The sequence below is a fragment of the Nelumbo nucifera genome, chromosome 4 (genome assembly GCF_055504915.1).
Source record: "Nelumbo nucifera cultivar China Antique chromosome 4, China Antique-T2T, whole genome shotgun sequence".
NCBI lineage: Eukaryota > Viridiplantae > Streptophyta > Magnoliopsida > Proteales > Nelumbonaceae > Nelumbo > Nelumbo nucifera.
Window position 1 is genome coordinate 3,775,426 of NC_142652.1, and position 22,709 is coordinate 3,798,134.

Genomic DNA, 22,709 nt, shown 5'->3' on the forward strand with positions numbered 1-22,709 from the left:
TCATTAGGACTTTCTCTGTGATTTTTTTTTTTTTTTTTGCCTTTTTCATAGTGAAAGAAGGAAGAAGGAAAGCCCATGCATGTGCAGGGGATTCTCACATTAAAGTTCATTTCTTGTGCTAGCTCAAAAGAGATCTCTTTTGACAAAGCTATGATAGATATATGCCCTTTACTCATTCCCTTCTTTGGATGCCTCTCTTTCTCTCTGTTTCTCTTTACTATTCTTTTTCTTTTTTATTTTTATCATGTCTTTTACAATAAAATCATTTGCCTTTTAATAAGAAAATCTCTAGATTATCGACTACCAGAATATTGCTGTCTCTTCCCTCTCGGATGCTTTTAATTATTTGGGTATTGGGAACATGTCCAAATGCACGTAGGAAAATGTTGTTGCTGATTTTAATTAAGGGATTGCTTCTGCTTAAAAAAACTTTCAATTCCCACATCATTTAGTCTCTAGATTTCCTCAATACTATCGAGTTCAATTTCTTCAACGGTGGGCAACATGAGATTACAGAAACGATGGAGAATTTGAAGTTAATACTTGGAATGGAGATTCTCATTGAAACTCGTAAAGCTCAACTACTGGAACAGGCTCAATGCAAAACGTTTCATGCATCTCTTCTACAAGGAGAGGAAAAACTACTATTACAACTACTGCTTTCTTCGCGGTTGGAATCACTAGAACAGACTTCGGTGATCCCACTTGAACCTGAAGACGAAGAAGAAGAAGAAGAAGGAGCTGAATTGTTCCTATCTTTCATCATGAAATCAATGAAACTAGGCCTAGCAATCACGGGGTTCCGCACTCTGTTTTCGTTGTAGTGTTTGGAGATGTCGTCCTCGATATTATTGGTATTTCTTTTCTTGAGAAATATGCGACAGAGTACCCAATCTTCCATTGGCATCATGGAATTCTGCGGGGAATGAAACAAACGAATAATTTAGTGCTAAACTGTCACTGAAGAGCTCGAGTTCAATTACTAAGAAAAGATGGTTTCATTCCAATTTACCTATCTAACTTAGCTGAATTACACGGTCTGTATACTGTTTAGTTACAGTGGCATGGAGTCAAATATATATATGCACAAGTATAAACGGAAACTCACTTGGGTCGAGTTCTTCCGCTGTGGGAAAATGCAAGCTGTTGTTCCAGCGCCGACGAGGCGATATTCATGCATGATCCAGTCGGTTCTAGACCCACGAGGAGGCTTCCCTGTGTAGAAAACAAGAGTTTTTTTCATCCCCACCACTTGGTTGCTTCTTGAAGCAACAATTTGCTTGTCTAAGCCAGTGGCCTTCCAGTAACCAGAACCAGTGGCGCGTTTGGATCGGTTTCCATTTGGATACTTGGCTTGTCTCGTGCAGAAAAAGTATTTCTCGTTCTCCAGGTCACCTGAAAGAACACGAAAACCCCACCTAAAATCAGAAAGGAGAAACGAAAAATATGTGAAGTAAAATCGAAGAAACCCATGAAAGCCTAGCTTGTCACATTGAATTCGATAACCAGTAATAGAAGTATAGAACTGGACGTTCTCAGCTTTCTAGCTAGATCTCTGGTACAAGTGCCCATGAATAATGAATTGATTAAAATGTTAAACAAACCCTGCTCCAGAACTCGTAGGTTGAAGGTAGTTTGTCTTGACTCCTGGAGTTACATCTAGTGTTCACAGAACTACAGTTATTGTAGGCAAATTCACAAATAATCTAGTTCCATGTGCTTCGTAATTTGTGAATCCGTACTCGATGAAAAAGGCAAAGGAGGCAAGTACGGGGACAGACTGTACAGTAGTTTTATGGGTGACGAACCTGGCAAATCCCAAGGATCATGCTTGTAGATATCGACTTCAGGGATAATGGAAGCGGGCAATGGGCAGGAAAAGACCTTTCGCTTCAAGTATTGAAGGACAAGCTCTTCGTCGGTGGGATGGAATCGGAAGCCGGGAGGTAGCCTGATAACTCCATTCTTAACAAAATTGAACTTCTCCATATCTCCCAGTGAGTAGGAGTAAGCTTTCCGTGGAAACTCTCCCACGTCTCACACACTCACAGTCAAATTGGGCTAAATTCAAGAAAAATCCTGACTTCCGAGGAAGAAGAAGTGACTGAGAGGAGGAACAGAAGAGGATGTTGGTTATAGAGGAAAGGGATGCTTCTTCTTTCTTATAGCCATGGGATTTGGAAGACACCCAGGAATTAAAAAAAAGGACGACACCCTCAACCCCGCGAGTCACCCTTCCCTTTGGCGTAAACGAGACTCAAGCCCTTCTTTGTTTGACGCATCTTTCTTTCTTTCTTTCTGAGAGACGTTTTCGGGGATTAAAATTGGTTTTCTGCGAAAAGGTTAAAAAGTTATATGTAATAGTATTTAATTAAAAAAAAGAAAAAAAAAAGAAACGCAACCCAGAAACCCAGTCCCAGTCCCAGTCCATCTTTCTAAAAAATGAAAAAAAAAAGGCTAAAAAAGCAGCAGCAGCAGCAGTTTATATTAGTTGTTATGACACAGATAAATCAGAATGAGATTGGAGATGAATTCCGTGTTTCACTTCTCTGTTGTCTATTCGGGAAAAAAAAAAAAAAAAAGTGATGCTCTTCAGAGACGCTGTACCTCCAAAAACAGAGGTGGGATCTGCTCCTCATACAGGGCGCCTCACATCGGGCACATCCCACCCTGCATTAAGAATATCTTACACAAATAATAAGACATTAAGTACGCTACGCGAGATGCTCTCAATGCACAGTGGAATGTGCCGGTGAGGCGATCAGCGACAGATCTGATCTCCCAAAAGCAGGGGCTCCAGCCACACATCCACCATACATTGGGAACATTTCCCGTAAATAATCATTTATAAGTACGGAAGATATTCCAAATGTATGGTAGGATGTGCGTGTACAGTCGGTGTGAGGCGCCCTTGCAAAGAGCAGATCCGGTGTGAGGCGCCCCGTGTTACCAAAGTAACCTTCTTAATTTTACGCGAGACGAAACAGCGAGCCTGTTTGGTAGGGCAGTAGGGCTGAGTTGTTTTCACTTTTTGTGATTGAACTGTTTAGGAAAAGCCATTAAAAAATTTGAATGAAAAGTCTAAAAGGACAATAATTTTGGGCTTCCCAGGACCAGGTTTTCAATTATCACCAAACATTGCTCACCGTCGTCACAGGGCCCATTTTTTGCAAAGCCAAAAAGCCACGATGATAAATTAACAGCCAAACAGTTCCTCTCTTTAGAGTGTCTCAGACTCAGTGAAATTAATTAGTACTAAAAGCACGTAGGTACATAAATATTTGATTTGCATTTGTTTGGGAGGACAACACGGGTCATTGGGGTTTTAGTTTTACATAAATACAAACAAAATTGGACACAGCTTTGCGTGAGAATGAAAAGAGTAACACGGGTCAGGACTCAGGAGGTTAAGGGCAACTTTGGACAGTGCGGATGGGGGGAGCAGACGCACATGTCTCTTCATTACTTGAGCAACGCTTCATTTATTCAGTAGAATACTGATTGGACGGTGGTGATGTGCCCACTTACAAATTAAATAATATCTCTTCCTTGTGGGAAGGGAAGAAAGTTCAACAACACCAAGCAAACAAGGACAACAGACGTACATAGAGAGGCGTGTCCAACTACTTCTATTGTTTTCGTACATACGTTGACGAAGATGCCCTTCCAAGTTGACAACTGTGCGGGAGATTGGACGGAGATTCTGATTCTCTCTTTCTATCTACTAGTCGGAGAGCAAAGACGATAAAAAAAGATCTATGCGGCCGGAAGACACGATACAGGAACGGCTTTGACCAATCAACCCATGAATTTTGATAAATAACCACCGTTTTACGACAGACGGTTACAACAAGTTTTTTCCGGTATTATAGTGGAATCAAAACAATTATAATTAGGGGCAAGTTTGTCCATCTGAAATCGTTGTGGGTGGATTGGGGGGAATAAATTTCTGGGACCCACTTGCCACCAAGACGACGGACACTACGTCGGATTTGGGCTAGCTGACAAAAATGCCACCTTCATAATACTGCCCTCACAAGATTTCCTGAATCTTCTATTTTGATCGACAGAAAATTCAAGAAAATAACGTATCTAATCTCCGTTTGAATGACCAAACTACCCTTTAAAGAAAAGAATCTCACTGTGGAAACCATTATATGCATAGAAGAAGCTTCCCTTCTAAGAGTACATCTACCTCCTTTGTATTCTGATCTTTCTTGTGAGAAAAATATATTCTTGGGGCCAAAAGTCAGCCTGTTCATCAAATGGCTTCTCCCATGCAATTTGATCTTGTTTCTATATGTGTGTGTGGGCATTTGCATTTTACATTTAATAACTTATACTCTAAAAGAAATGTAATGAGCGAGAAGAAAGAAAGAATGAATGTTTAAGCCTTTGGTGAGAGCCATGTAATTTTGAGTCCTAAGTAGTTCCTAATTTGTGTTTAAGGCTCAGTTTGAAAGGAATACAAATACAAATATGTACAGTGCAAATACATACAAAATACAAGGTTTTGCACTCTATAAATTTGTATTTGTTCTCCTTCCAAAATTGAGCCTTTACAAATACAAATATGTAGAGTGCAAATCTATGTATTTTATATTACTTTGTATGTATTTACACCGAACATATTTGTATTTGTACTCTTTCACTGATGTGAAACTATGATAGTGCAAATTATTTGAGTGTAAATTTTGACCTATTTTTGTTTCAAATTTTAACTTATCTTCTTTGATTATAGAACAAATGAAGTAAATTAAGACAGGAAGCAGAATAAAGTAAAACTCAAAACAAAATTAAATGAGAAGTTGTCTTTTTTTCATTTGCACTCCCATTACATTTGTACTAATGCAAATAAAATTGCACTGCCAGGGGTGTTAAATTTTTTCTTTTCTTTCTTTTTTAGTATCACTTTTTTGCCTTCTTTTACTCAAATAGAACTTTCCTATTTGGCATGATACATTATTTCTTTCTTTTCTTTTTCCGCTTCATGAGGCTACACAATAGGGGGTAGCCCATCCCCTTTCCCTTAACCCCCCAACCCACCAACACTAACCCATATTTTTTTTGAACGTGGGGAGGAGGGGGAATATATATATGCGAGTAGATTTTTTTTTTTTTTTTCGCTTCATGGAGCTACACAACAGGGGGTAGTTCATCCCCTTTCCCTTAACCTCCCAGCCCCTGGTGGCAGCGGGATTTGATCCCAGATCTCTACTCCAATGAGTCAGAGAACCTACCAAGCCACCATCAGTTGGCTATATGCAAGAGTAGTTGAAATACGTCTTTTTGTGTATGAATAATTAAGGAACCCAGCCTGAGTAATTGGATCGTTAAGAATAAGAATAACACACTGGGGGCCTCAACTTGGTTGTATGGTGGTGGTTAGTATTTATCTAATTACAATATCCCAAATAATATTAATTTCAGATTAGTTTGATAAGTTATACTATACATATATATTTGCAATTTGATTTCTATATAATATATAAAAAATTATATTATGATCAATATAATTTCATACTTTATTTCATGAGAAGATATTCTCAATAAAAATTGCAACAGACTATTGGGACGGTGTAAGCACAGACTTACTCTCACTGAAGTCGATCTCAATGACATGGTGAATAAGGAAAAAGAAACAGTCAAATATATTACATAATCTAATCCTACCATATTTATTAATAATTAGTTATCACATCTGTATGCATGTTTGATGCATATAAAGGCTTGAATGTTGATAATGTATGTCGTACGTGCCACCTAACATGCATGTGAAGCTATAAATCAAATAAACATGCAACTTAAAATAAAGTTTTTTTTTCCTGTGTTTTGGTCAATTTGCATTTATTTTCCAATTCCCAATGTTACATGGATCTAAGGAAGGAAAAAATTACTAAATTTGAAAGTGGCGAGGGTTTATTAAACTTTGAAAGTCTGAAGGTATAAGGTTGCTTTCCAAGTTATTGTCTTAATCCTAGAAAATGAGATAATTCTCCTTTTATAGAATTATAATTGACTCTTTTATGTTAAATTTCATAAAGTTCTTCCCGCAATTTGCGTGCATTTTTTTAGATACGCAGAATCTTGGTTTTCATTAGGTAATTTTGTTGGAGTTGAGATCTGCGCCCCATAAGGGGGTGCCCCACAACATCTCACGGCATGTATTAGAAATATCTCCCGATGTTAATATTAGAACCGATGATGTCATCATCGAGAAATTTTCCCACGACAGGAATGTGCTGTGGGGTGCCCCCTTGTGGGGCACAGATGTGAACTCATTTTGTTGTTGGGCCATGATAGCTCAGCTTGAGCCATGGCTATCGCAGTGTTACGTTTTGATAACTACAAGTTATCATGCATCTATATATATAACAGAAAGAGGAAAGAAAGGTGGTGAGGGTCCTCTCACCACAAAGCTCACACATAGTTCTTCCTCCTCTACTTTCTCACACATGTGTATATTTATTTTTGTGTTAAATCATTAAAAATCTCATGGGTCTTTATTGTCTTTCATAAAATTCATATTTTCTCTCTCTCTCTCTCTCTCTCTCTCTCACACACACACACACACACACACGCACACACACGAATCTCCCCTCCCCATTCTTTACTTTCCTCTTAAATATCTTTTCAATCCCTTTTGGCTCTCTCTGATAAAGTAGGGTGTAAATCAGATGAACTTTGTTAGATTAAAGGTCAGCCTAAATATGAACCTTAGCTTGGACCCAAATTTTCCCACCAATTTGTGGGGTGAACCAATCTAAACAAATCATTGCTCTTTTCCTTGGATAATCAAGTTTTTCCCTTTATTTTACTCCTTTCCTTGGGTTTAAGTTTTTCCTTTGTTTCTATTAATTTATTTTAATGTAGATTTTTTTAATTGATTGTTCTTGATTTAATAATAAAATGTAGTAAGAAATAATTTAATGCGAGTTTTTGGTTATCTTCATCAATTCAATTTTGATTTTTTTTTAACTTGGGTTTTAATTTTATGCTAAGCACATTTTTTAGCTTTATAGGACTACACAATGGTAGGTAGCCAATTGCCCCAACCCATATCTCTGCTATAACTAACTAGATAAAGTATCAACTGAGCCACCATCACTTGGCTTATGTGCTTCTCATAATATATAAGCTATAAAAAGGAAAGTTCGAAGTTCAGTAACTAATGAAGAAAAAATACTATTCTACATGTAAAAATGTAGAAATACAATACATTGCACGGGTCATCGCTCGTATATATATGACTACTATCTCATCTGGATGGTGTGCACGTTAAACTCTTCCAATTGTACTACCTATGGTGCGCAATTTTACCCTCTCATTGGAGGGGTATCAATGGACCGATTTTGGCTTGGATTCCATCTAAAATAAAATTAATTTGAATGGATTAGATAGACCAATAAGATGTATTAAATTGGACCAGTCTGGATTTAATGGTCCAAAGTATTTATTGGATTGGATTGGACATGGTCCATCTGTAATGAATTTATATTAGATTAGGTCAAATTGATTGAACCAATATCTGGTCCATTGATAGAAAATAAGAGTATGTGCCAGTGGACCAAGTTTGGATTGGAACAAATCTAAATTAGAACCAATTGAACAGATTGGATGGTCTACACATTGAATTGGACAGGTCCAAAATGGTCTAAAGGATTCATCGGATTGGATTGGACCAAATATGGTCCAACTGACACCCCTATTACATTGTAATTATTCTTTTTCATAATTTTTAATCAAATTTTATTTTTTAATATTTTACTATTTTAATAAATTTATCCATTTATTATTTTGTTTTCATTTATTTATTTTATAGTCATTTAAGTCTTAAGTAATTTTTGTTATTTGTTAAACATTTTATTCATTTTGATAATTTTCATTATTCATCAGTCATTTTATTAGTTAATTGTTAATCAATTTCTTAAATAGTTAAAACAAACATTCTCCTCTCCAAGGATAAAATGATTATAAATTTCATTTACCACAACTCAACATTCGGATTTCAAAGCAAATATTACAGTTTCAGATATCAACTCTAGTACACCAGAACATGCCTTTAATTTATGTGATAAAGAATAATATTGGGGCAAATTGATTTTGATTTTTTTTTAAACAAACATATTAAGCTGCAAATGAGCAATTTGCATTCTTCTCATGGTTATCATCTATTTTTTCAATCTCATAAAAATACAAAACGTTGCCTGCCACATGCCATACCACCTTACAACAACGACAACAAGAATCGATTCCGTTAAATAAAATTCCCCATTAAGTTTTAAGTTAAATATTATGATTGAGAAAGAGAAAGAGAAAGAATAGAGAAATGGTATTTCCGCAATTAAATGGAAACCAAAGGGCAAATTGGATAAGTTAACGTGGGACGGTTATGTTCCCTTGAGTTAAACCGGAGTCTGGACTCTGGAACATTGACAAAACAAAAGTTTTACCAAAAATAAAAAAGAGAAACATTGACAAATGAAGCAGACGGATTCCGTAGAGAGAAGGGAAATTCCTTTTCTAAAATCATAATTAAAAAATTAGTTCGTACGAGAGAAAGAGAATTGAGTGGGGTGGGGGCTCTTTTCTTTGTAGTGGTCAGTGCCACATTTTGTGTGGAACGGAAAGAAAAGTAGGCTTTCGTGAGCCACATTGCGGCTGTGGTTCTTTTTCTTTCTCTCCTCTCCCAGTCAATGCAGTTTGCGTGTGGGTGTCGTCGTGTCGAGCAGGATTTTAAGGTGCAAAACAGAAACGTCAAAGGCTGCAATTATTGTGTTTTCGGGTAAAATAAAAATTAAAAAGAAATTCCTTCACTCTTTCTTCTTATTTTATAACCCAAAAAGCTCTCTGAAGTCTCAACTGTGGTACTTGTAACCGTTTCCCGTTTTTATGCTTTTCGTTTTTCTTAACTTGCCTCCGCAGAAGTCAGAACTCAGAAGCAATTGAATACCCAAGAATGGATAGCAGATTTTCCAACTGTTGAATTGAACTTACTCTGTTTCTGTGGTTAATTTTCAGAGTGTTGGGTTTTAATTTGACATAAACAAATAAAAGCTATCCTTGCGAGGAAGAGCGATTAAACAAAACACACACACACACCCCTTAGAATTTATAAATGGAAGAGTGGTGGGTGGAGAGGGAACTAATTTCTTATTTATTGCTTCCCTTCCGGATTGTATTATTAGCAAGAACAAAACTGTTTGTTTAATAAGAGTGAGGCACAGTTAATTAAGTGAAGTAATTAAAGTGGGTTCCCCTCCCCTGGTAAGTTGTAAATTAAAGGGAAAAAAGTTGTTTGTACGTACCAAGTAATTAAAGGGGGGGAATTGATATGATGTGTGACGGAAACAAACACCCACACCACACGTCAATCATTTTATGAATCGGACTTCTTCCTTTCTGAAACAACCGCAGATCGACGTCATGTAGCATGCTTTAAGTTAAAGGGGCAAAGACTTGTTATTACTGATTCAAATCATTCCTTTATAAATTATAAAAGAGTCTGTATCAATAAGACAATATAAATTTGTATCAACATCAATAGTATCGGACCTGTAATTCCAATTCAACTAACGCAAAACACATAGGCAACGTATCATTTATTTTGGAAAGTCCAAAAAGAAGAAACACCAAGAAATATATACGTATTACATCAAACACAACAAGTAATTAATCGAGTAAGTAGACTTTCTACTTTCTAGAGCCGAGCCACGGCGCAGAAGTAGAAAAGTGGCGGAGGAATTCAAATTTGACCGCAGCTTTCTTTTAATATCATAAAGATTAACATCCTTTTCACCGAAGAAGAAGAAGAAGAAAAAAGAAAAGATTAACATCAGGGGCTATTAATATGACATGACTTGTTTCTTAGGGTACCTGCAGAGCGGCTGAGGTATATAGCTTTCTTCATTGTCAAACTTGGAGAGCCAAAAGTTTTCTCCAAGTAAATGAGTAATCGTGTAATAACTCCCATCCGATCTAATTAGGATGATTTATTTATTTCTGTTGTGGTGCGTTCAAACGTTGAGGAAAAGGCCTGGCCAATTGGGTGATTGATTGTCCTACAAGCAGCCTTCTACACTAGAGCGACCTTGTCCTAGAAGGTCTAAATTGGGTGACCAATAAATTTGATGTACCAGAGAAAGAGAGAGAGAAGCTTGTTGCTCGGCAATTCCAGTCGGTGGCGTGTGGGTGGAAGCATGCATGAGACACGTACAGACAGTATGTCCATTGTCGTCGCTCTCACTACATACACAATTAAACAAATTAAACATGGAATGATGGACATAATAAGCAGAGGACGGTCATGGTCTACTCTACTGAGTAGTGAGTACTGACTACTGGGGTTCAATTATGACAAAGTCTTGGAATTGGGCACCTGATGAGCACCTCGGTGATGACGAGTAGTCCACGTGGCCAAACAGTTTGGATTTTGGCCACAATTTTGAAGTCTTCACTCTTCAATAGGCTATGCATATGCTGGTGCTGCTCTAAAATATTTTGCATCCAAATCTGGTTGTGTGATGCTACAGTTCAGAAATGGCCAAAGAGCTTAATTTCTAGTTCTAGTCTTCTCAAGCTTGGCCAAAGAGATTTTCTTTCTTTCTTTCTGATTGTCCAGAAAACCAGCAAAAGTTGGTAAGCCAAAGCAGAGGCTCTGAATTTGTAGTGGTGATCAGAAAGTAAATTGAATCCTCATTGACCAGATCGATCAACAAATACATATACGATGAGAGTGAAAAAGGTCTATCCTGTGCAATGAACAAGAATGAATACATAATATATATGATGGGATCTTATCAGGAATCAGGATGTCAAAGATGCAGGGGGGGTGTACGTTGCCGTTGGTCCAATGGAATTGGATGGTCCACATGAAATGTTTGTCCAAATTCCAAAGAGAGGAGCAGGCAATTCAAAATGGACAAACATAGCATGTGAGGCGACAAGGGTAGTGACTAGTGAGCAGTGTTTCTCGTGGAGAGGGATGTTTGTAAGAGGGAATTGTCGATTTTTGTATTCAACTCCAAGCGATGCATAAAAGCAACTTCTCTTGTCTAGCTTTATTAGGTATGTTTGTATTATTTTGCATTTTGCATTCCCTTGCGTGTATGACAGTTAACTTGCACATGTGGTTGCCCTCCTCCTCTATCAAAATTAGGCATTCTCTCAATGTTGAAGCTCGCCCTTGTCCCATCCACCCTTGAATTTCTCTTTACTTTAGATTCTTCTGATGATTTTGCTGTTGTAACAGCCTAGCCTAACAGGTTCAGCAGACAGATGCCTCCAGTTGCGTCCCACTAAAGCTCTCCTCTGATTTTGTTTTCAAAAACGATATCAATTGCCACATCAGTCAAATCGTATTGTTTTTGCTGATGTGGCAATCAGGTTGTTCTTTTTTTAAGAACAAACTCTCACATTACGCAAGCATAATGCTTATATATATATAGAAGAGGCCTGGACCTTGCACATTCTTGCATTTCGGCCGGTTTCCTTCTTGCTCAATTTAAAATCGATAAATGATGTTGAATCATCTGTGTTGTTATCTTCAGTGATATTCTATCTACAAGTATACACTTTACACTTAGGTTATGTTTGGTTTAAATGAAAAAGTAGTGAAAGGGAGGGAAATGCAGGGTAATCTATACAAGATTTGTAAAAGTTTTCCTTCCTTTCCCTACTTTTTCCTTTAAACCAAACATAATCTTAGTATTCATTTGGTTTATAGTCAGACTTGGAATCAAAATCCCTTGAAATTAGAATAGGAATGATCCATTCCCATAATCTGTGTGGTTTATATAGAAATTAGAATTAGCTGGAATGGGATTTCATTCCAAGAAAGGGGGAGGAAATGATCATTTCACCGGGAATGAGATTGAGATTCTGATTCCGCCAACCAAATAATTAGAACCGGAATAGCCCATTCCAATTTGGATTCCAGACCCTTATTCTTGCAAATCAAATTGGCCCTTATACTGTATCAATTGAGAAATGAGGTACCATCAACAATAAATTCGCCCAGAAAAAAAAAAAATGAAATGCTTCACAATCTCGACATCAAAAGACCGAGGCCAAGGTTTTATATGCCGAATGGCTGGATGTCCCCTGTTCTGCTTTTATCTATTAGGCCAGGCCAGAACCAACCCCGGTCTGAAATATAAGCCCGGGCATATTGAACGCTGGGCCCGAACATAAAAGTGTGCAACAGACCGAAAGTTGCAGGACAGACCGGGCCGGGCTAGAAATGATCACCTTTACTTGTGACCCAGCAAATAAAAGACGGTGAAAAAAGAATAACACTACTGTGTACTTGCGTCTTGCGTCTTGCCTTATTAAGGACAAATGAGAGGATGTTGGGTCGGAATGAACTAGAGGCTACTTAGGTACTTCTTCTATAACGGGAATTGGAATTCTATCTAAAAAGACATCCAGGTCAGCAATTTTTACCTTCGTTTCCCACAGCCATCGAATAAAATTTCGAACCACCGATTTAGGGGTGTAAATAGATCGGAGTTCAATTTAAAATCAATTTGAACAGATTAGACGGACCAACAAGATATATTGAATTGGACCAGTCTAGACTTAATAATCTAAACATTTATTGGATTAGATTGGACCTGATCCATTCATCCGTAATAAATTTATATTGGATTGTGTTGGATTAAGACAATATATGGAGTGTCATTGGACCAATCTAAATTAAAACAAATTTAGATAAATTAGACGATCCAAACATTGAATTGAACTAATTCAAAATAATCCAAAATATTCATTTGATTGGATTTAACCTGATCCATTTGTAATAAGCTTACATTAGACTGAATTCGATTGGACCAAATCCACTCTAATTCGGAATAGATGTTACCTTGACTTGAGATTTGCTACGATCCAGAAATTTGAGGAGGCAGGGAGGAAGTAGAGGAAGTGAGGCCCCGAATCACCCAAATTTGTTTATTGCTGAAATTGAATTCTTTAATGTACTACTTATCATATTTGCCATTATACCTAAGAAGGTTGAAACTCTTCCCATACCATATTCGTCATTATTTATCAAAATTCATATGTGGGTTTTGATTGGTCAAAACTCTTTCTATACTATATCTTTTCCGTAACATAAATTTTCCCGTATTTTAGAAATGATTAGTTACATTTTCAAATAAAATTCAAAATTTAAATCACTCTATCAAAATAATTAAATTAAAAGACGCATGCTCAACCGAATAAGAAGCATACATCTTGGGACCCATTCAAAATCTTAAAATGGATGTATAGGTGGAACCCATTGAAACTATCATAAACTCGGCCAACTTGACCCCTTAATTCAATGAAAATTTATTACTTCTAATTTAACAATTTATAGGTCCACAAAAGTTGATTCATTTATGTTTAATCTGTACACGCCATATAGGTCATTGAATTTAAATTGACCCCTTAGTTCAATTAAAGTTAATTACTTTAACTTAAATAACTAGTGAATGATCCCGTATTAAGTACGGGTAACTAAATGTGTTTATAATTTAGTTTGAAGTTTACAATTCAGTTATCAAAAATTAAATTAAAAAAACTAATATGGGTCTTGTATTTTTGTAATTCACAGTCTATTCTGACTTATTATTTGAAACCCACTATTAATTTATGTTCTTTTAATTAGATTTAAGATATTAAATGAGATCTTATTGGTAGGCAATAACCTACTTTATTTGGTATTTACTATTTATCTAATAATTCTATTTTGAGTTATTTCTTTTTAAATGTTAAATTAGGTTGCTTCCTAAAAGTTAAATCAAGTTTGTAATTAATAAAGCATTTTCTTTATTAATAACGAATGTAATTCTAACTATTAATGAGTATTGACAATGATTGTAAACTCCAAACTAAATTAAGTAATAATATATTCTTATTATTATGTATATACTTAATTTGTGTATATTAAGTAAATAATTTGTAATAATTAATTTTTTGGTTAATTAATAAAATAATAAGTGCTTTTACAATAATAGTATTAATTATAATAATAGCATTAATTATAATTACTTATAATAATAATGTAAATAATTATCACTAATTATTTATTTATAAAAAAATTAATATGAATTAACATAAATATAAAATGGTTATATCCCAATTAATAATTAGCATTATTATAAATAAGGAATTAATTATCAGTAAGTAATTATAATCAGTAATTATTTTTTATCAGAAATCATTATTATTAGTAATAATTAATTTTGATTATTTATAATAAAAATAATATAATTATATTAATTCATATAGTAGTATTAATTATAATATAATAATATTAATTATAGTATATTAATTAATATAATATAATATAGTATAATATAATTATTAGTTCCAATAAGTATGGTAATTATAAATGTACTATCCAATACTTATGGGAATTATTAAAACTTCCAATTATTTATTTGAAAAATTCAAAGTTTTATAATATAACTTTCACTAAATTAAATTAATAGAAGTGGTATTTTTTGTAATAATTTGAACAAAATTACTGATTATATCACAAACTACTTTTTGCTAAAAATTAGTGATAATATAAAAATAATGTAAATCTAAAAATGAAATAAATTTATATTTCTTGAATTAAATTTTCTAATGAAATTTTATATTAATTTGTTAGTAATCATTTATTTCAATAATTAATTTAGACACACTTCATGAAATTAAAGTACCATAATCAGTAATTTTCAGCAAGTAATTTCTATAAATTAAATTTTCTTATTTACGAAGTTATATAATTAGTGATTATAAAATCACTAATATTAATAATATATTAATTAATGATCAGTATAACATATAAATCGGGGTTTGTTGGAAATTGGATTGAGTTAAATGAATAAATTACCAAACTCAGTAATTTTCAGCAAGTCATATTTAGTAATAAAATTCATATTTACCATCTTATATTATTACTGGAATAATTACTTATATTACTGATATTATAAGATAGATATTAATATTAATGATTTGAAAACCAATAATGTTAATAATATATTATCTGCTAAAAATAATATTATTAATTATAATTACTGATATTAAATTATCTTCATTATATATCGATAATGTTAGTAATTATAAATCGGTAGTTAAGATTATTAATGAATCTGAATATTAATCATAGAAATAATTGTAATATTAAAATTAATGATTTTAATAGCCGTAATGGTAATAATAATATTGAAAACAATAAATGACCGAAAGTGGTTCTTTTATCAATAAATTGACCAAAATTACTATAAATATCAATAACAACTTATTACCAAAAAATTACTGATAATGTGAAAACTAATGTCAATGTTAAAGATATAAATTTAATTTTACTGAAATGAATTTTCCAATGAAGTTTTTTCAATTCAGCCAGACAAGGCATGTTTTTTCTAATACAGGCGACCACCGACGGCTTGATAAATGCCACCGTATGAGTCTCCCGGTCATCGTCGGCCAAATGTAAATGATCGCCGGTGGTCAGTGATCTCATCAGATATATACGAGGAGCTAGTGGTCACCTGTATTAAAAAAAATATCCCCTGGCTGAAACCCGACCACCGACGGCTTGATAAACACCATTGTATGAGCCTCCTGGTCACCGGTGTCCAAACATAATTGCTTGATTAAATATCCCCTTGCTCACCGGTCACCGGGGTAACTAAACATCCCCTTGCTCACCGATGCCTTCATCAACAGCGACGGTATAACATTCCCGACCAGGAAGTCAACTAACCTGATCAAGGATGGATCTGGTTCTTGTACAGGTTGTACGTTTCTCAGTGTGGAGGTAGTCTCTACTTCTTCCAGAGGATGTTTCTCATTGCTGAGGTCTGGTTCTTGTAGAGGCTCTGGTTTTCTCAGTCTCTCAGTAGCAATCTTGGGCAGTTGTAATTAAAGTTTAGATGTAGTGATTCATTAGAATTTGTGATTGACTGATTTGCATTTTCTGCTTGTTTTAGGATTGGATAGTCCCACTTTTCACGTCTGAAAAATTGCAATATCAAACGTATGTGAAAGCAGTAAGAGAGGAACAAAAAAAACAGAGAGCCACATGTCTTGACTGGGAGGCTTTGGACCAGTCAAGCTGCTCTATAATTAGTAAAATGGTTAAATAACCAAATGAAGCTAATAATTTAATTCAAGTTAATTAAAATGTGATAAAAATTTAAAACCAAATATTTAAATAAAAATTAATTGGATATGTATTACATGTATATAATGTACTTGTCTATGTTAGCATCATCCCTCCATCTTTCTACACTTTTTGTCTAAACTTTGTTAATATTATCTATAATTCTATATTCTCACAAAATACTCAATTATCTAATGTTTCTTAAAATATCTCCACCTTCCTAAAGTAATCAAATCAAACTTATCGTACAAGTACTAAATCACAAACAAAATAATAGTTGCCCTGTTATTAGGATTTTGCCATGTCTACATAAGTTAAAAAGAAGAAAAACATAAATTGTTAATTGCAAATTAAACCTGATTTAATTTTCTAAAACAAATAAAAAACCAAAATCAAATTTATCATATAAGCATAAGTTGTGATCTCAAATGAAATAATAAGTGATGTAGGTCATTCTTCTAGATAAAATATGACAAGTCTCTTAAATCAAATAAAATTCCATAAAAATGAAATGAAAAACCTAACCTATATCTCTAATATAGAATATTTTAAAAAAAATTGAAATGATTCAGATCTTGGACCCGTACTCAGTACAGGGGTCATGCCTATTTTAAAATAAAAGGCAAGAATTACTCTATTTTAGCCACATTCAAGGGCTGCTGGGCTGAAATTATCACATAGGATGAAGGTCTAGGTCTGAAAATTATATACTTTGATGGGTGTTTACTAACGTGTATGATTTTGTTTTTCATTTGGTGTTGTGATTTGTGATAGTTGTTTTTTTGTTGCGAAAAACAACGCCAATCATGTAGCCGAATACCCCTTGAAATGCTTTCTCTTTCAAACAGAACATACACAAATGAAACTGTTCCTTTTTTTTCAAAGAAAATTCGTTAAGGATGTGTTTCAGACTTCAGAGAGTTGGAAGGTGATAATCACTCCATAAGGTGGGAATGTGGACCTTGGACTTCAAACAAAAGGCTCAGTCTGGAAGGAGTAGATTTTGGTCGGTATTTCCAAAGAAGGTTTTGAACTCCCTGCTGCCTTGAGATTTGAAAAAGGATCTCCCAATTCTCAATAAGTAACGACTTGTAAGTTGTAACAGAAACAGTAGTAGTAAACCTTGATGGATATCTTCATAATCCAAGCAGTGTATGAATACAACATAGTTAAAAGATCAATTAATATACAATGATGCCTAAGGCTTTACTCCAAATAGAAGAATTTCATTGCAGAGATAATTAACAAAAAATAAAAAAAGGAACTACAAACTTTCGATTGCTACCCTATCGTGTTTGATTGATCTTCCATTGTATTGGTTGTGTAATGGGACTTAAAGTTGTATCAACTCAGGTATAAGCTTCAGTAGAAATGACAGTTCACGCTGAGAGAATTTGGGCCTTGTCATCACCTGAATCCGGCCATCCCCTTCGGTACAGCTCTCCTCTTCTCCCTCTACTGCAGGCTTGATGAAGTCAGAAACCGCAGTTGTAATCTCTTGAACCAGATCCACAATCACCCCATCGATACCCATTAGATATTGCATGTATACCGCTTCAGTCACATTACTGAGACACAAGAATAAGCATCAATACACCTGAAATGGAACCTAATCACAAGAAATCTGTTCTGCAGTCGAGAAATCTACAGATATGCATAGACCGAGTTTAGCACAAACAACTTAGTAAGTCCTCAAGCATTTATATATATCCAGCAATAGGCCAAACTGGCTATTGAAACCTGTCAACCAAATAGAAGAAATCCTACTTTAACACTGTTTGAAGAAAAGGAAAATTACTTCAATGGGCCGTAGGTTAGGAGGGTAAGATTTGAATCTTTTATCCTGTTTATAGCTCCTGGGTTTCTGAATATAGCCTTGACCTGGGATACGATCCCCTGCAAGCCGTTTGCCAGGCACAAATTTATGGCTTCATCTAAGGAGTTCCTTCTGACATCAGGGTATATTTCGGTCCCGCCATTTGTGAGAAAGTATACCTAGTTTTGATCAAGGACAACTTTAGAAAACATTCACTTCAAAAAGAAAGGGAATTAAGTAACAGGAAAACAGGGTGTTCTTACAGGGTATGTGCTCTGCAAAATTCTCACAAGCCGTGCTGCATCCGGATGAAAAGTTGAGAAGATGATGGGTCGATCCTTGGCGTGCTCAAAAACAACCTGGTCATTATTAACTCCCCACTTTTAGGCTTGTCTTAAGGAGGGGGAAGAAAAGAATAGTCACCAGGAAAGGAAAGCATACCCTCAAGATTACTTGAAGAATGTGAATGAGCACTTGCTCCTGATAAACAATGTGGTCATCAAACTTCAATTCGATATTGAAACCCAATTTGGGGTCAACCTTCTGGAATGCCTCTTGCAATGTGCAGAGAGAGTCGTCGTCCTGAACCTTCCAGTTGAAAATCCTTCCATCTTTAGTTTTTCGGAATAGTGCTTTTCCCACCTGGTTTTTCAACAAGTTCAGAGAGGCAAACTCAGTTTCAGTTTTATTTATCGGATGGATTTATTGATAATAACCGGGAAAACGGAAGGTTAAGAACGTCTAGAGAAAAAAAAAATAAAAAATATACAAATGATTACATTTCCGGTATCTCTTTGAGGTCCATAGCTAAGGAATTCAGCTAAGGTAAGCTCTTTAATTATCTTCTCTGTAACGCAACCCTGAAAATAAAAAGCCAGCCAAGCAGATGGATTATTATTTTTTATAATAAAAGAGCATGTAACTTGGATATAGAAGCGCTAATTAGCAAAAACAAATAAGTAAAAAAAGGCAGAAAGATCTTACATTCTCCTCCGTCAAGATGAAGATGTCGTGGAAAATGATTGGGCAGTCATCTCTTGTCACCTACAAAAGTTACATTTTCTTGGTTTACTGTCTCGTATAAGGATCTTCGCTCATCAACATTTTCTTTTCATTTCATTCCTTTTTTTTCTTTTTCTTTTTAATAGAAGGGAAATCGATATCCGAACAAAAGAAACAGAAGAAAGCACGAAAATGAATTAATCAGTACACTGATATTCAGCCGAGAGAGAGAGTTAACAAGGTAAAACCAGCAGAAACAAAATAGATGAAAAAATAGGTTAAATAACAGCTGAAGTGACTGAACTGAATAAGGTGAAGCTTAACATAAAAAGACTGAAGCTAAAATCGGGTAACCTGAATATTATGATGAATTGATATATAATTATTTTATTCGTTAGGTAAGAAAGCAGTGAAGTAAATTATTCACATCAGTCATTTCATCCGTCACGGACGCGTATAATAATGTACTACCGTGTCCAGAATTTCCGGGCAGTCACATGGGATGATGACACTTGAAGAGAGCAACTTGGGCGAGCGAACTGGTTCCGGCAATATAGATCCAACCAGTCAGACAGCAATTGAGACCGACGAAATATCTGCTCAAGCTCAGCCTAATCCAGGCCCAATCCCAAAGAAAATACTTGACACAGTCCGAAAGGTTAGGGGGGTGATGATACTCAATCGTATTGCACACACAAACGATGTTTCTCTCAGCTCCATCCCTCTTCTTCTAAATGTAATTGTTTGTTTTGATTTTTGGGGACGTGCTATCCCCGTTCTGTGTAGCCCTATTTTAGGACTATCAATGAGGCCCAGGAAGGCCTAATGTATTAAAATGGGCCGGACAAGCAGAGTAAAATCCTAACTAGAGCCAACCCGAGTTCCACCCCTGGTATCTCTATTGGCTAGGGTCTAACTAGGATTTGGTTCTGGATTGTTCGTGTGTGTGTCCCCACCATATTGGGCGGATGCTAGATTTTTATGTAAAGAGGTGTTCTAGTTTGGCTTTTGACGTCACAGGGTCAAAACGTTTGTCTCAATTAGAGCTGTTCATGGGTTGGATTGGATCGGTTTAGTAATGATTTTTCAATCACTCGATCTGGTCGGATTACCTATCGACCAAATAGAAACTGACCTTCTATTAAGTAAAATCGACAATCATTTGGGTTTCAACCAACTATATGCACATGAAGTCAAAGTAATCATATTATATATAATATTTTAAAATATATTTTCTGAAAATATATATTTAAAACCAAAACATATATACAAATATATCAAAATATATGTATTTCGGAAATATATATCCGATATATTTCAGAATATATAATTTTTCAGATATATATATTTATTATTTAAAATTAACATATCTATATTTCACAGATTTTTTTAAAAAATATATTTTTTTTATATAATTCGGTTCTGTTTCAGTTTTCATATATGAAAATCAAAACCGAACCACATTATCGATTTATTCATCTTTACAACCCAAAATCAACGGGTAGTGAAGAAAAATTGGCCAACTCGAATTGGATCGGACCGTCTGGACGAGAAGCAAAGGAAGTATCGACATAAGATTGATAAGATCGGGTTAAAGAAAGGGTTCGGGTTAGAGTCGAGGATTGAACATCGTATTCGTATTGGATTTAGGATTGACCAGATTTGCCGACAAAAGTTTTACGTCTATTGAACGGGATGCGACAACATTTTTATTGGGCGATTACTACTAGTACTCTGGCGTTAGATTAAAATGGATGGATTTGTACACGTGTCAAAACAATGTACTTTTCTTAAATCAAGGCCGTTTCACGGCGAGAAGGGGAAGTTTGCCGTTTCCTTACGCGGCGGATGACGGATGTTATCGCCACTTGCGGTGCGGGGTGTAAAACGAATTCAGACCGAATAGAAAGAAAATATGCCACCGGAAATAGATCGGAAGGCAACCAAGGAAATTAACGAACAAGAACAAAACCAGAGAAGAAGCAGTCTTCGCCGACAGTCTCACCTGAACGTCGAATTCTACAAAATCAAGGGCAAACTTTCCGGCAGTGTTAAAGGAAAGAATTGAGTTTTCTTTTATGACTTGCATTCTCCGGTCGGACGAGTGCAACATGTTCATGCCACACCCTCTGTGTCCAATGACCATAAATTTTGGCGATTTTAACGTGGCTCGAACATCATTGCCTGAAAAAAGAAACAGGAATTTTAGATGTAATTTCAAAGACCAGAGGGCATATGATAACCGATAAAAGGAAACCAAAATCCAAAGCTCTTTCTAAGAAGAAATAAAGAAAATAAAAACTTTTTCGTTACGGCGAGAGAGAAGAAAACTATAGCTCTGAAATGAATGAACACTCACCTTTAGAAAACCGGCCGGAATAGAGAGCCAGAGTGGCATTTTCCGGGACCTGATCGAGATTAGGAACGTCGGAAACGTGAACGGCTTTAAGAGCCATAGACAAAAAACAGAAAAAACAAAATTAGAGAGAGAGAGAGAGAGCGAAGGGAAAGTTTTCAAGAGAGATACAGAGAGAGCGAGGAGTTGAGACAACGGTAATTCCAAAGGAGGTCAAGGCGGGGGTATATATTATAGGGATGAAGCCTGAAGAGGGAGAGAAATAGCAGAACAGAAATGGGATCTTGGCGGAAGAATATTGGAGTTGTAAATTAATGTAGAATTCTAGAACGAATACGTTGCAGTGGTTGGCGGGTTATTCAATGGTATATTCCGTTAAGATAAACGGAGGATGGGGTCATGGTCGTCGAGAACAGCCGATTGCTTCCGTTAATTAGGGTGGGTGATTCCGTTGATTCTTTGGAGAAGTGGAGTAGGGGATGCGAGGACGGGAAGTTTCCTTGCCATCTCCAATCTGTTCTTGTGGGGGTTATCTGGCTGTGGCTGGCTCTCCCCGTCAGAGAGACTGAAGAATTTCTATTTCTAAATCAAACCAATGAAATGATGTGCACAAGGGAATATGCCAAGGAATATCTGATCCGGTTTGATGGACACGTGGGATTCCTGTCTTTTCCGTTTATCGATGGTTTATCCTTTTAGCTTGAGCCTTCATACCAATACGTGATCGGATCGGCTGCCCATCCCCTCCGTGTATTGGGAATTTGGGATCATCCCCGTGCTTGTCATGCATGATACATCCATGCGTAGAGCGCAAGTTTTTAATTTTTTTTTCATTTTTATTTTTATCGATGAAAATGAATTTCCTTCAATAATTGTGTAATTTACAAATTATTAGCTGTAGCGCCAAATGGAATGCTGGAGTGGGGTTATGAATGTGATGTGAACAGAATGATCGTAACCGTTGAATTGGCGAAATTTGGACTTCAGTCAACGCGCTAGAACCATTTAATCTTAGAGATGTGAGAGGTTTGTTGGGTTGCGATTGTGATTGGTGAACACGATGTTACGGATTGGTCAGCTATCAGCATTAGATTAGATTAGATTAGATAGAGTAGCTTGCATTGCAGATATGTGATTGGACAGGATTGCAGCCGGTTATTTCATTAAAATTCAGACGATCTGGAGGATACGCTAACTGCCATATTGTCACGGGGGTAGTTCTGTGTCAGACCGTAACAATATGCTGACGAAACGAAACACGAATTTTCAAAAGGATGTTTCCTTCGTTCTGATCCGGCAGAAAGAGACGAATATTTTTGTTTCAAGTACGTTTACGTTATAATTTCTAGAACGGAGGGAATTGACGTCTGCGCCCTACAATATATTCCAAGCGTCTG

The 22,709-nt window shown here is 35.7% G+C and overlaps 2 protein-coding genes across 2 annotated transcripts; both read right to left on the reverse strand.

Annotated features, from left to right (window-relative positions):
- Nucleotides 1-460: 460 nt before the first annotated feature.
- Nucleotides 461-2,300, reverse strand: LOC104591798 (NAC domain-containing protein 83-like). Its single transcript, XM_010250829.3, has 3 exons — nt 1,809-2,300; nt 1,109-1,395; nt 461-916 (listed from the first exon to the last, which is right to left on the reverse strand). The coding sequence occupies exons 1-3, from the start codon at nt 1,987-1,989 to the stop codon at nt 611-613; spliced, it is 774 nt and encodes a 257-aa protein (XP_010249131.1). The 5' UTR covers nt 1,990-2,300; the 3' UTR covers nt 461-610.
- Nucleotides 2,301-17,249: 14,949 nt separating this feature from the next.
- Nucleotides 17,250-21,993, reverse strand: LOC104591797 (glycerophosphodiester phosphodiesterase GDPD1, chloroplastic-like). The gene is made up of 8 exons (XM_010250828.3): nt 21,316-21,993; nt 20,962-21,140; nt 18,939-18,998; nt 18,734-18,814; nt 18,396-18,596; nt 18,218-18,313; nt 17,937-18,133; nt 17,250-17,706 (listed from the first exon to the last, which is right to left on the reverse strand). Exons 1-8 carry the CDS (start codon nt 21,410-21,412, stop codon nt 17,472-17,474), a joined length of 1,146 nt encoding a protein of 381 aa, XP_010249130.1. The 5' UTR covers nt 21,413-21,993; the 3' UTR covers nt 17,250-17,471.
- Between the last annotated feature and the right edge of the window lie 716 nt (nt 21,994-22,709).

Excerpts from the sequence above, each read along its gene's own strand:
- LOC104591797 (XM_010250828.3), bottom strand. The coding sequence starts at position 21,412 with ATGGCTCTTAAAGCCGTTCACGTTTCCGACGTTCCTAATCTCGATCAG. Across the intron at positions 21,141-21,315 it reads TTCCGGCCGGTTTTCTAAAG|GCAATGATGTTCGAGCCACG; the intron begins GTGAGTGTTCAT and ends TTCTTTTTTCAG. Across the intron at positions 17,707-17,936 it reads CTAACCTACGGCCCATTGAA|TAATGTGACTGAAGCGGTAT; the intron begins GTAATTTTCCTT and ends CTTGTGTCTCAG.
- LOC104591798 (XM_010250829.3), bottom strand. The coding sequence starts at position 1,989 with ATGGAGAAGTTCAATTTTGTTAAGAATGGAGTTATCAGGCTACCTCCC. Across the intron at positions 1,396-1,808 it reads TGATCCTTGGGATTTGCCAG|GTGACCTGGAGAACGAGAAA; the intron begins GTTCGTCACCCA and ends GTGTTCTTTCAG. Across the intron at positions 917-1,108 it reads AGCGGAAGAACTCGACCCAA|AATTCCATGATGCCAATGGA; the intron begins GTGAGTTTCCGT and ends CATTCCCCGCAG.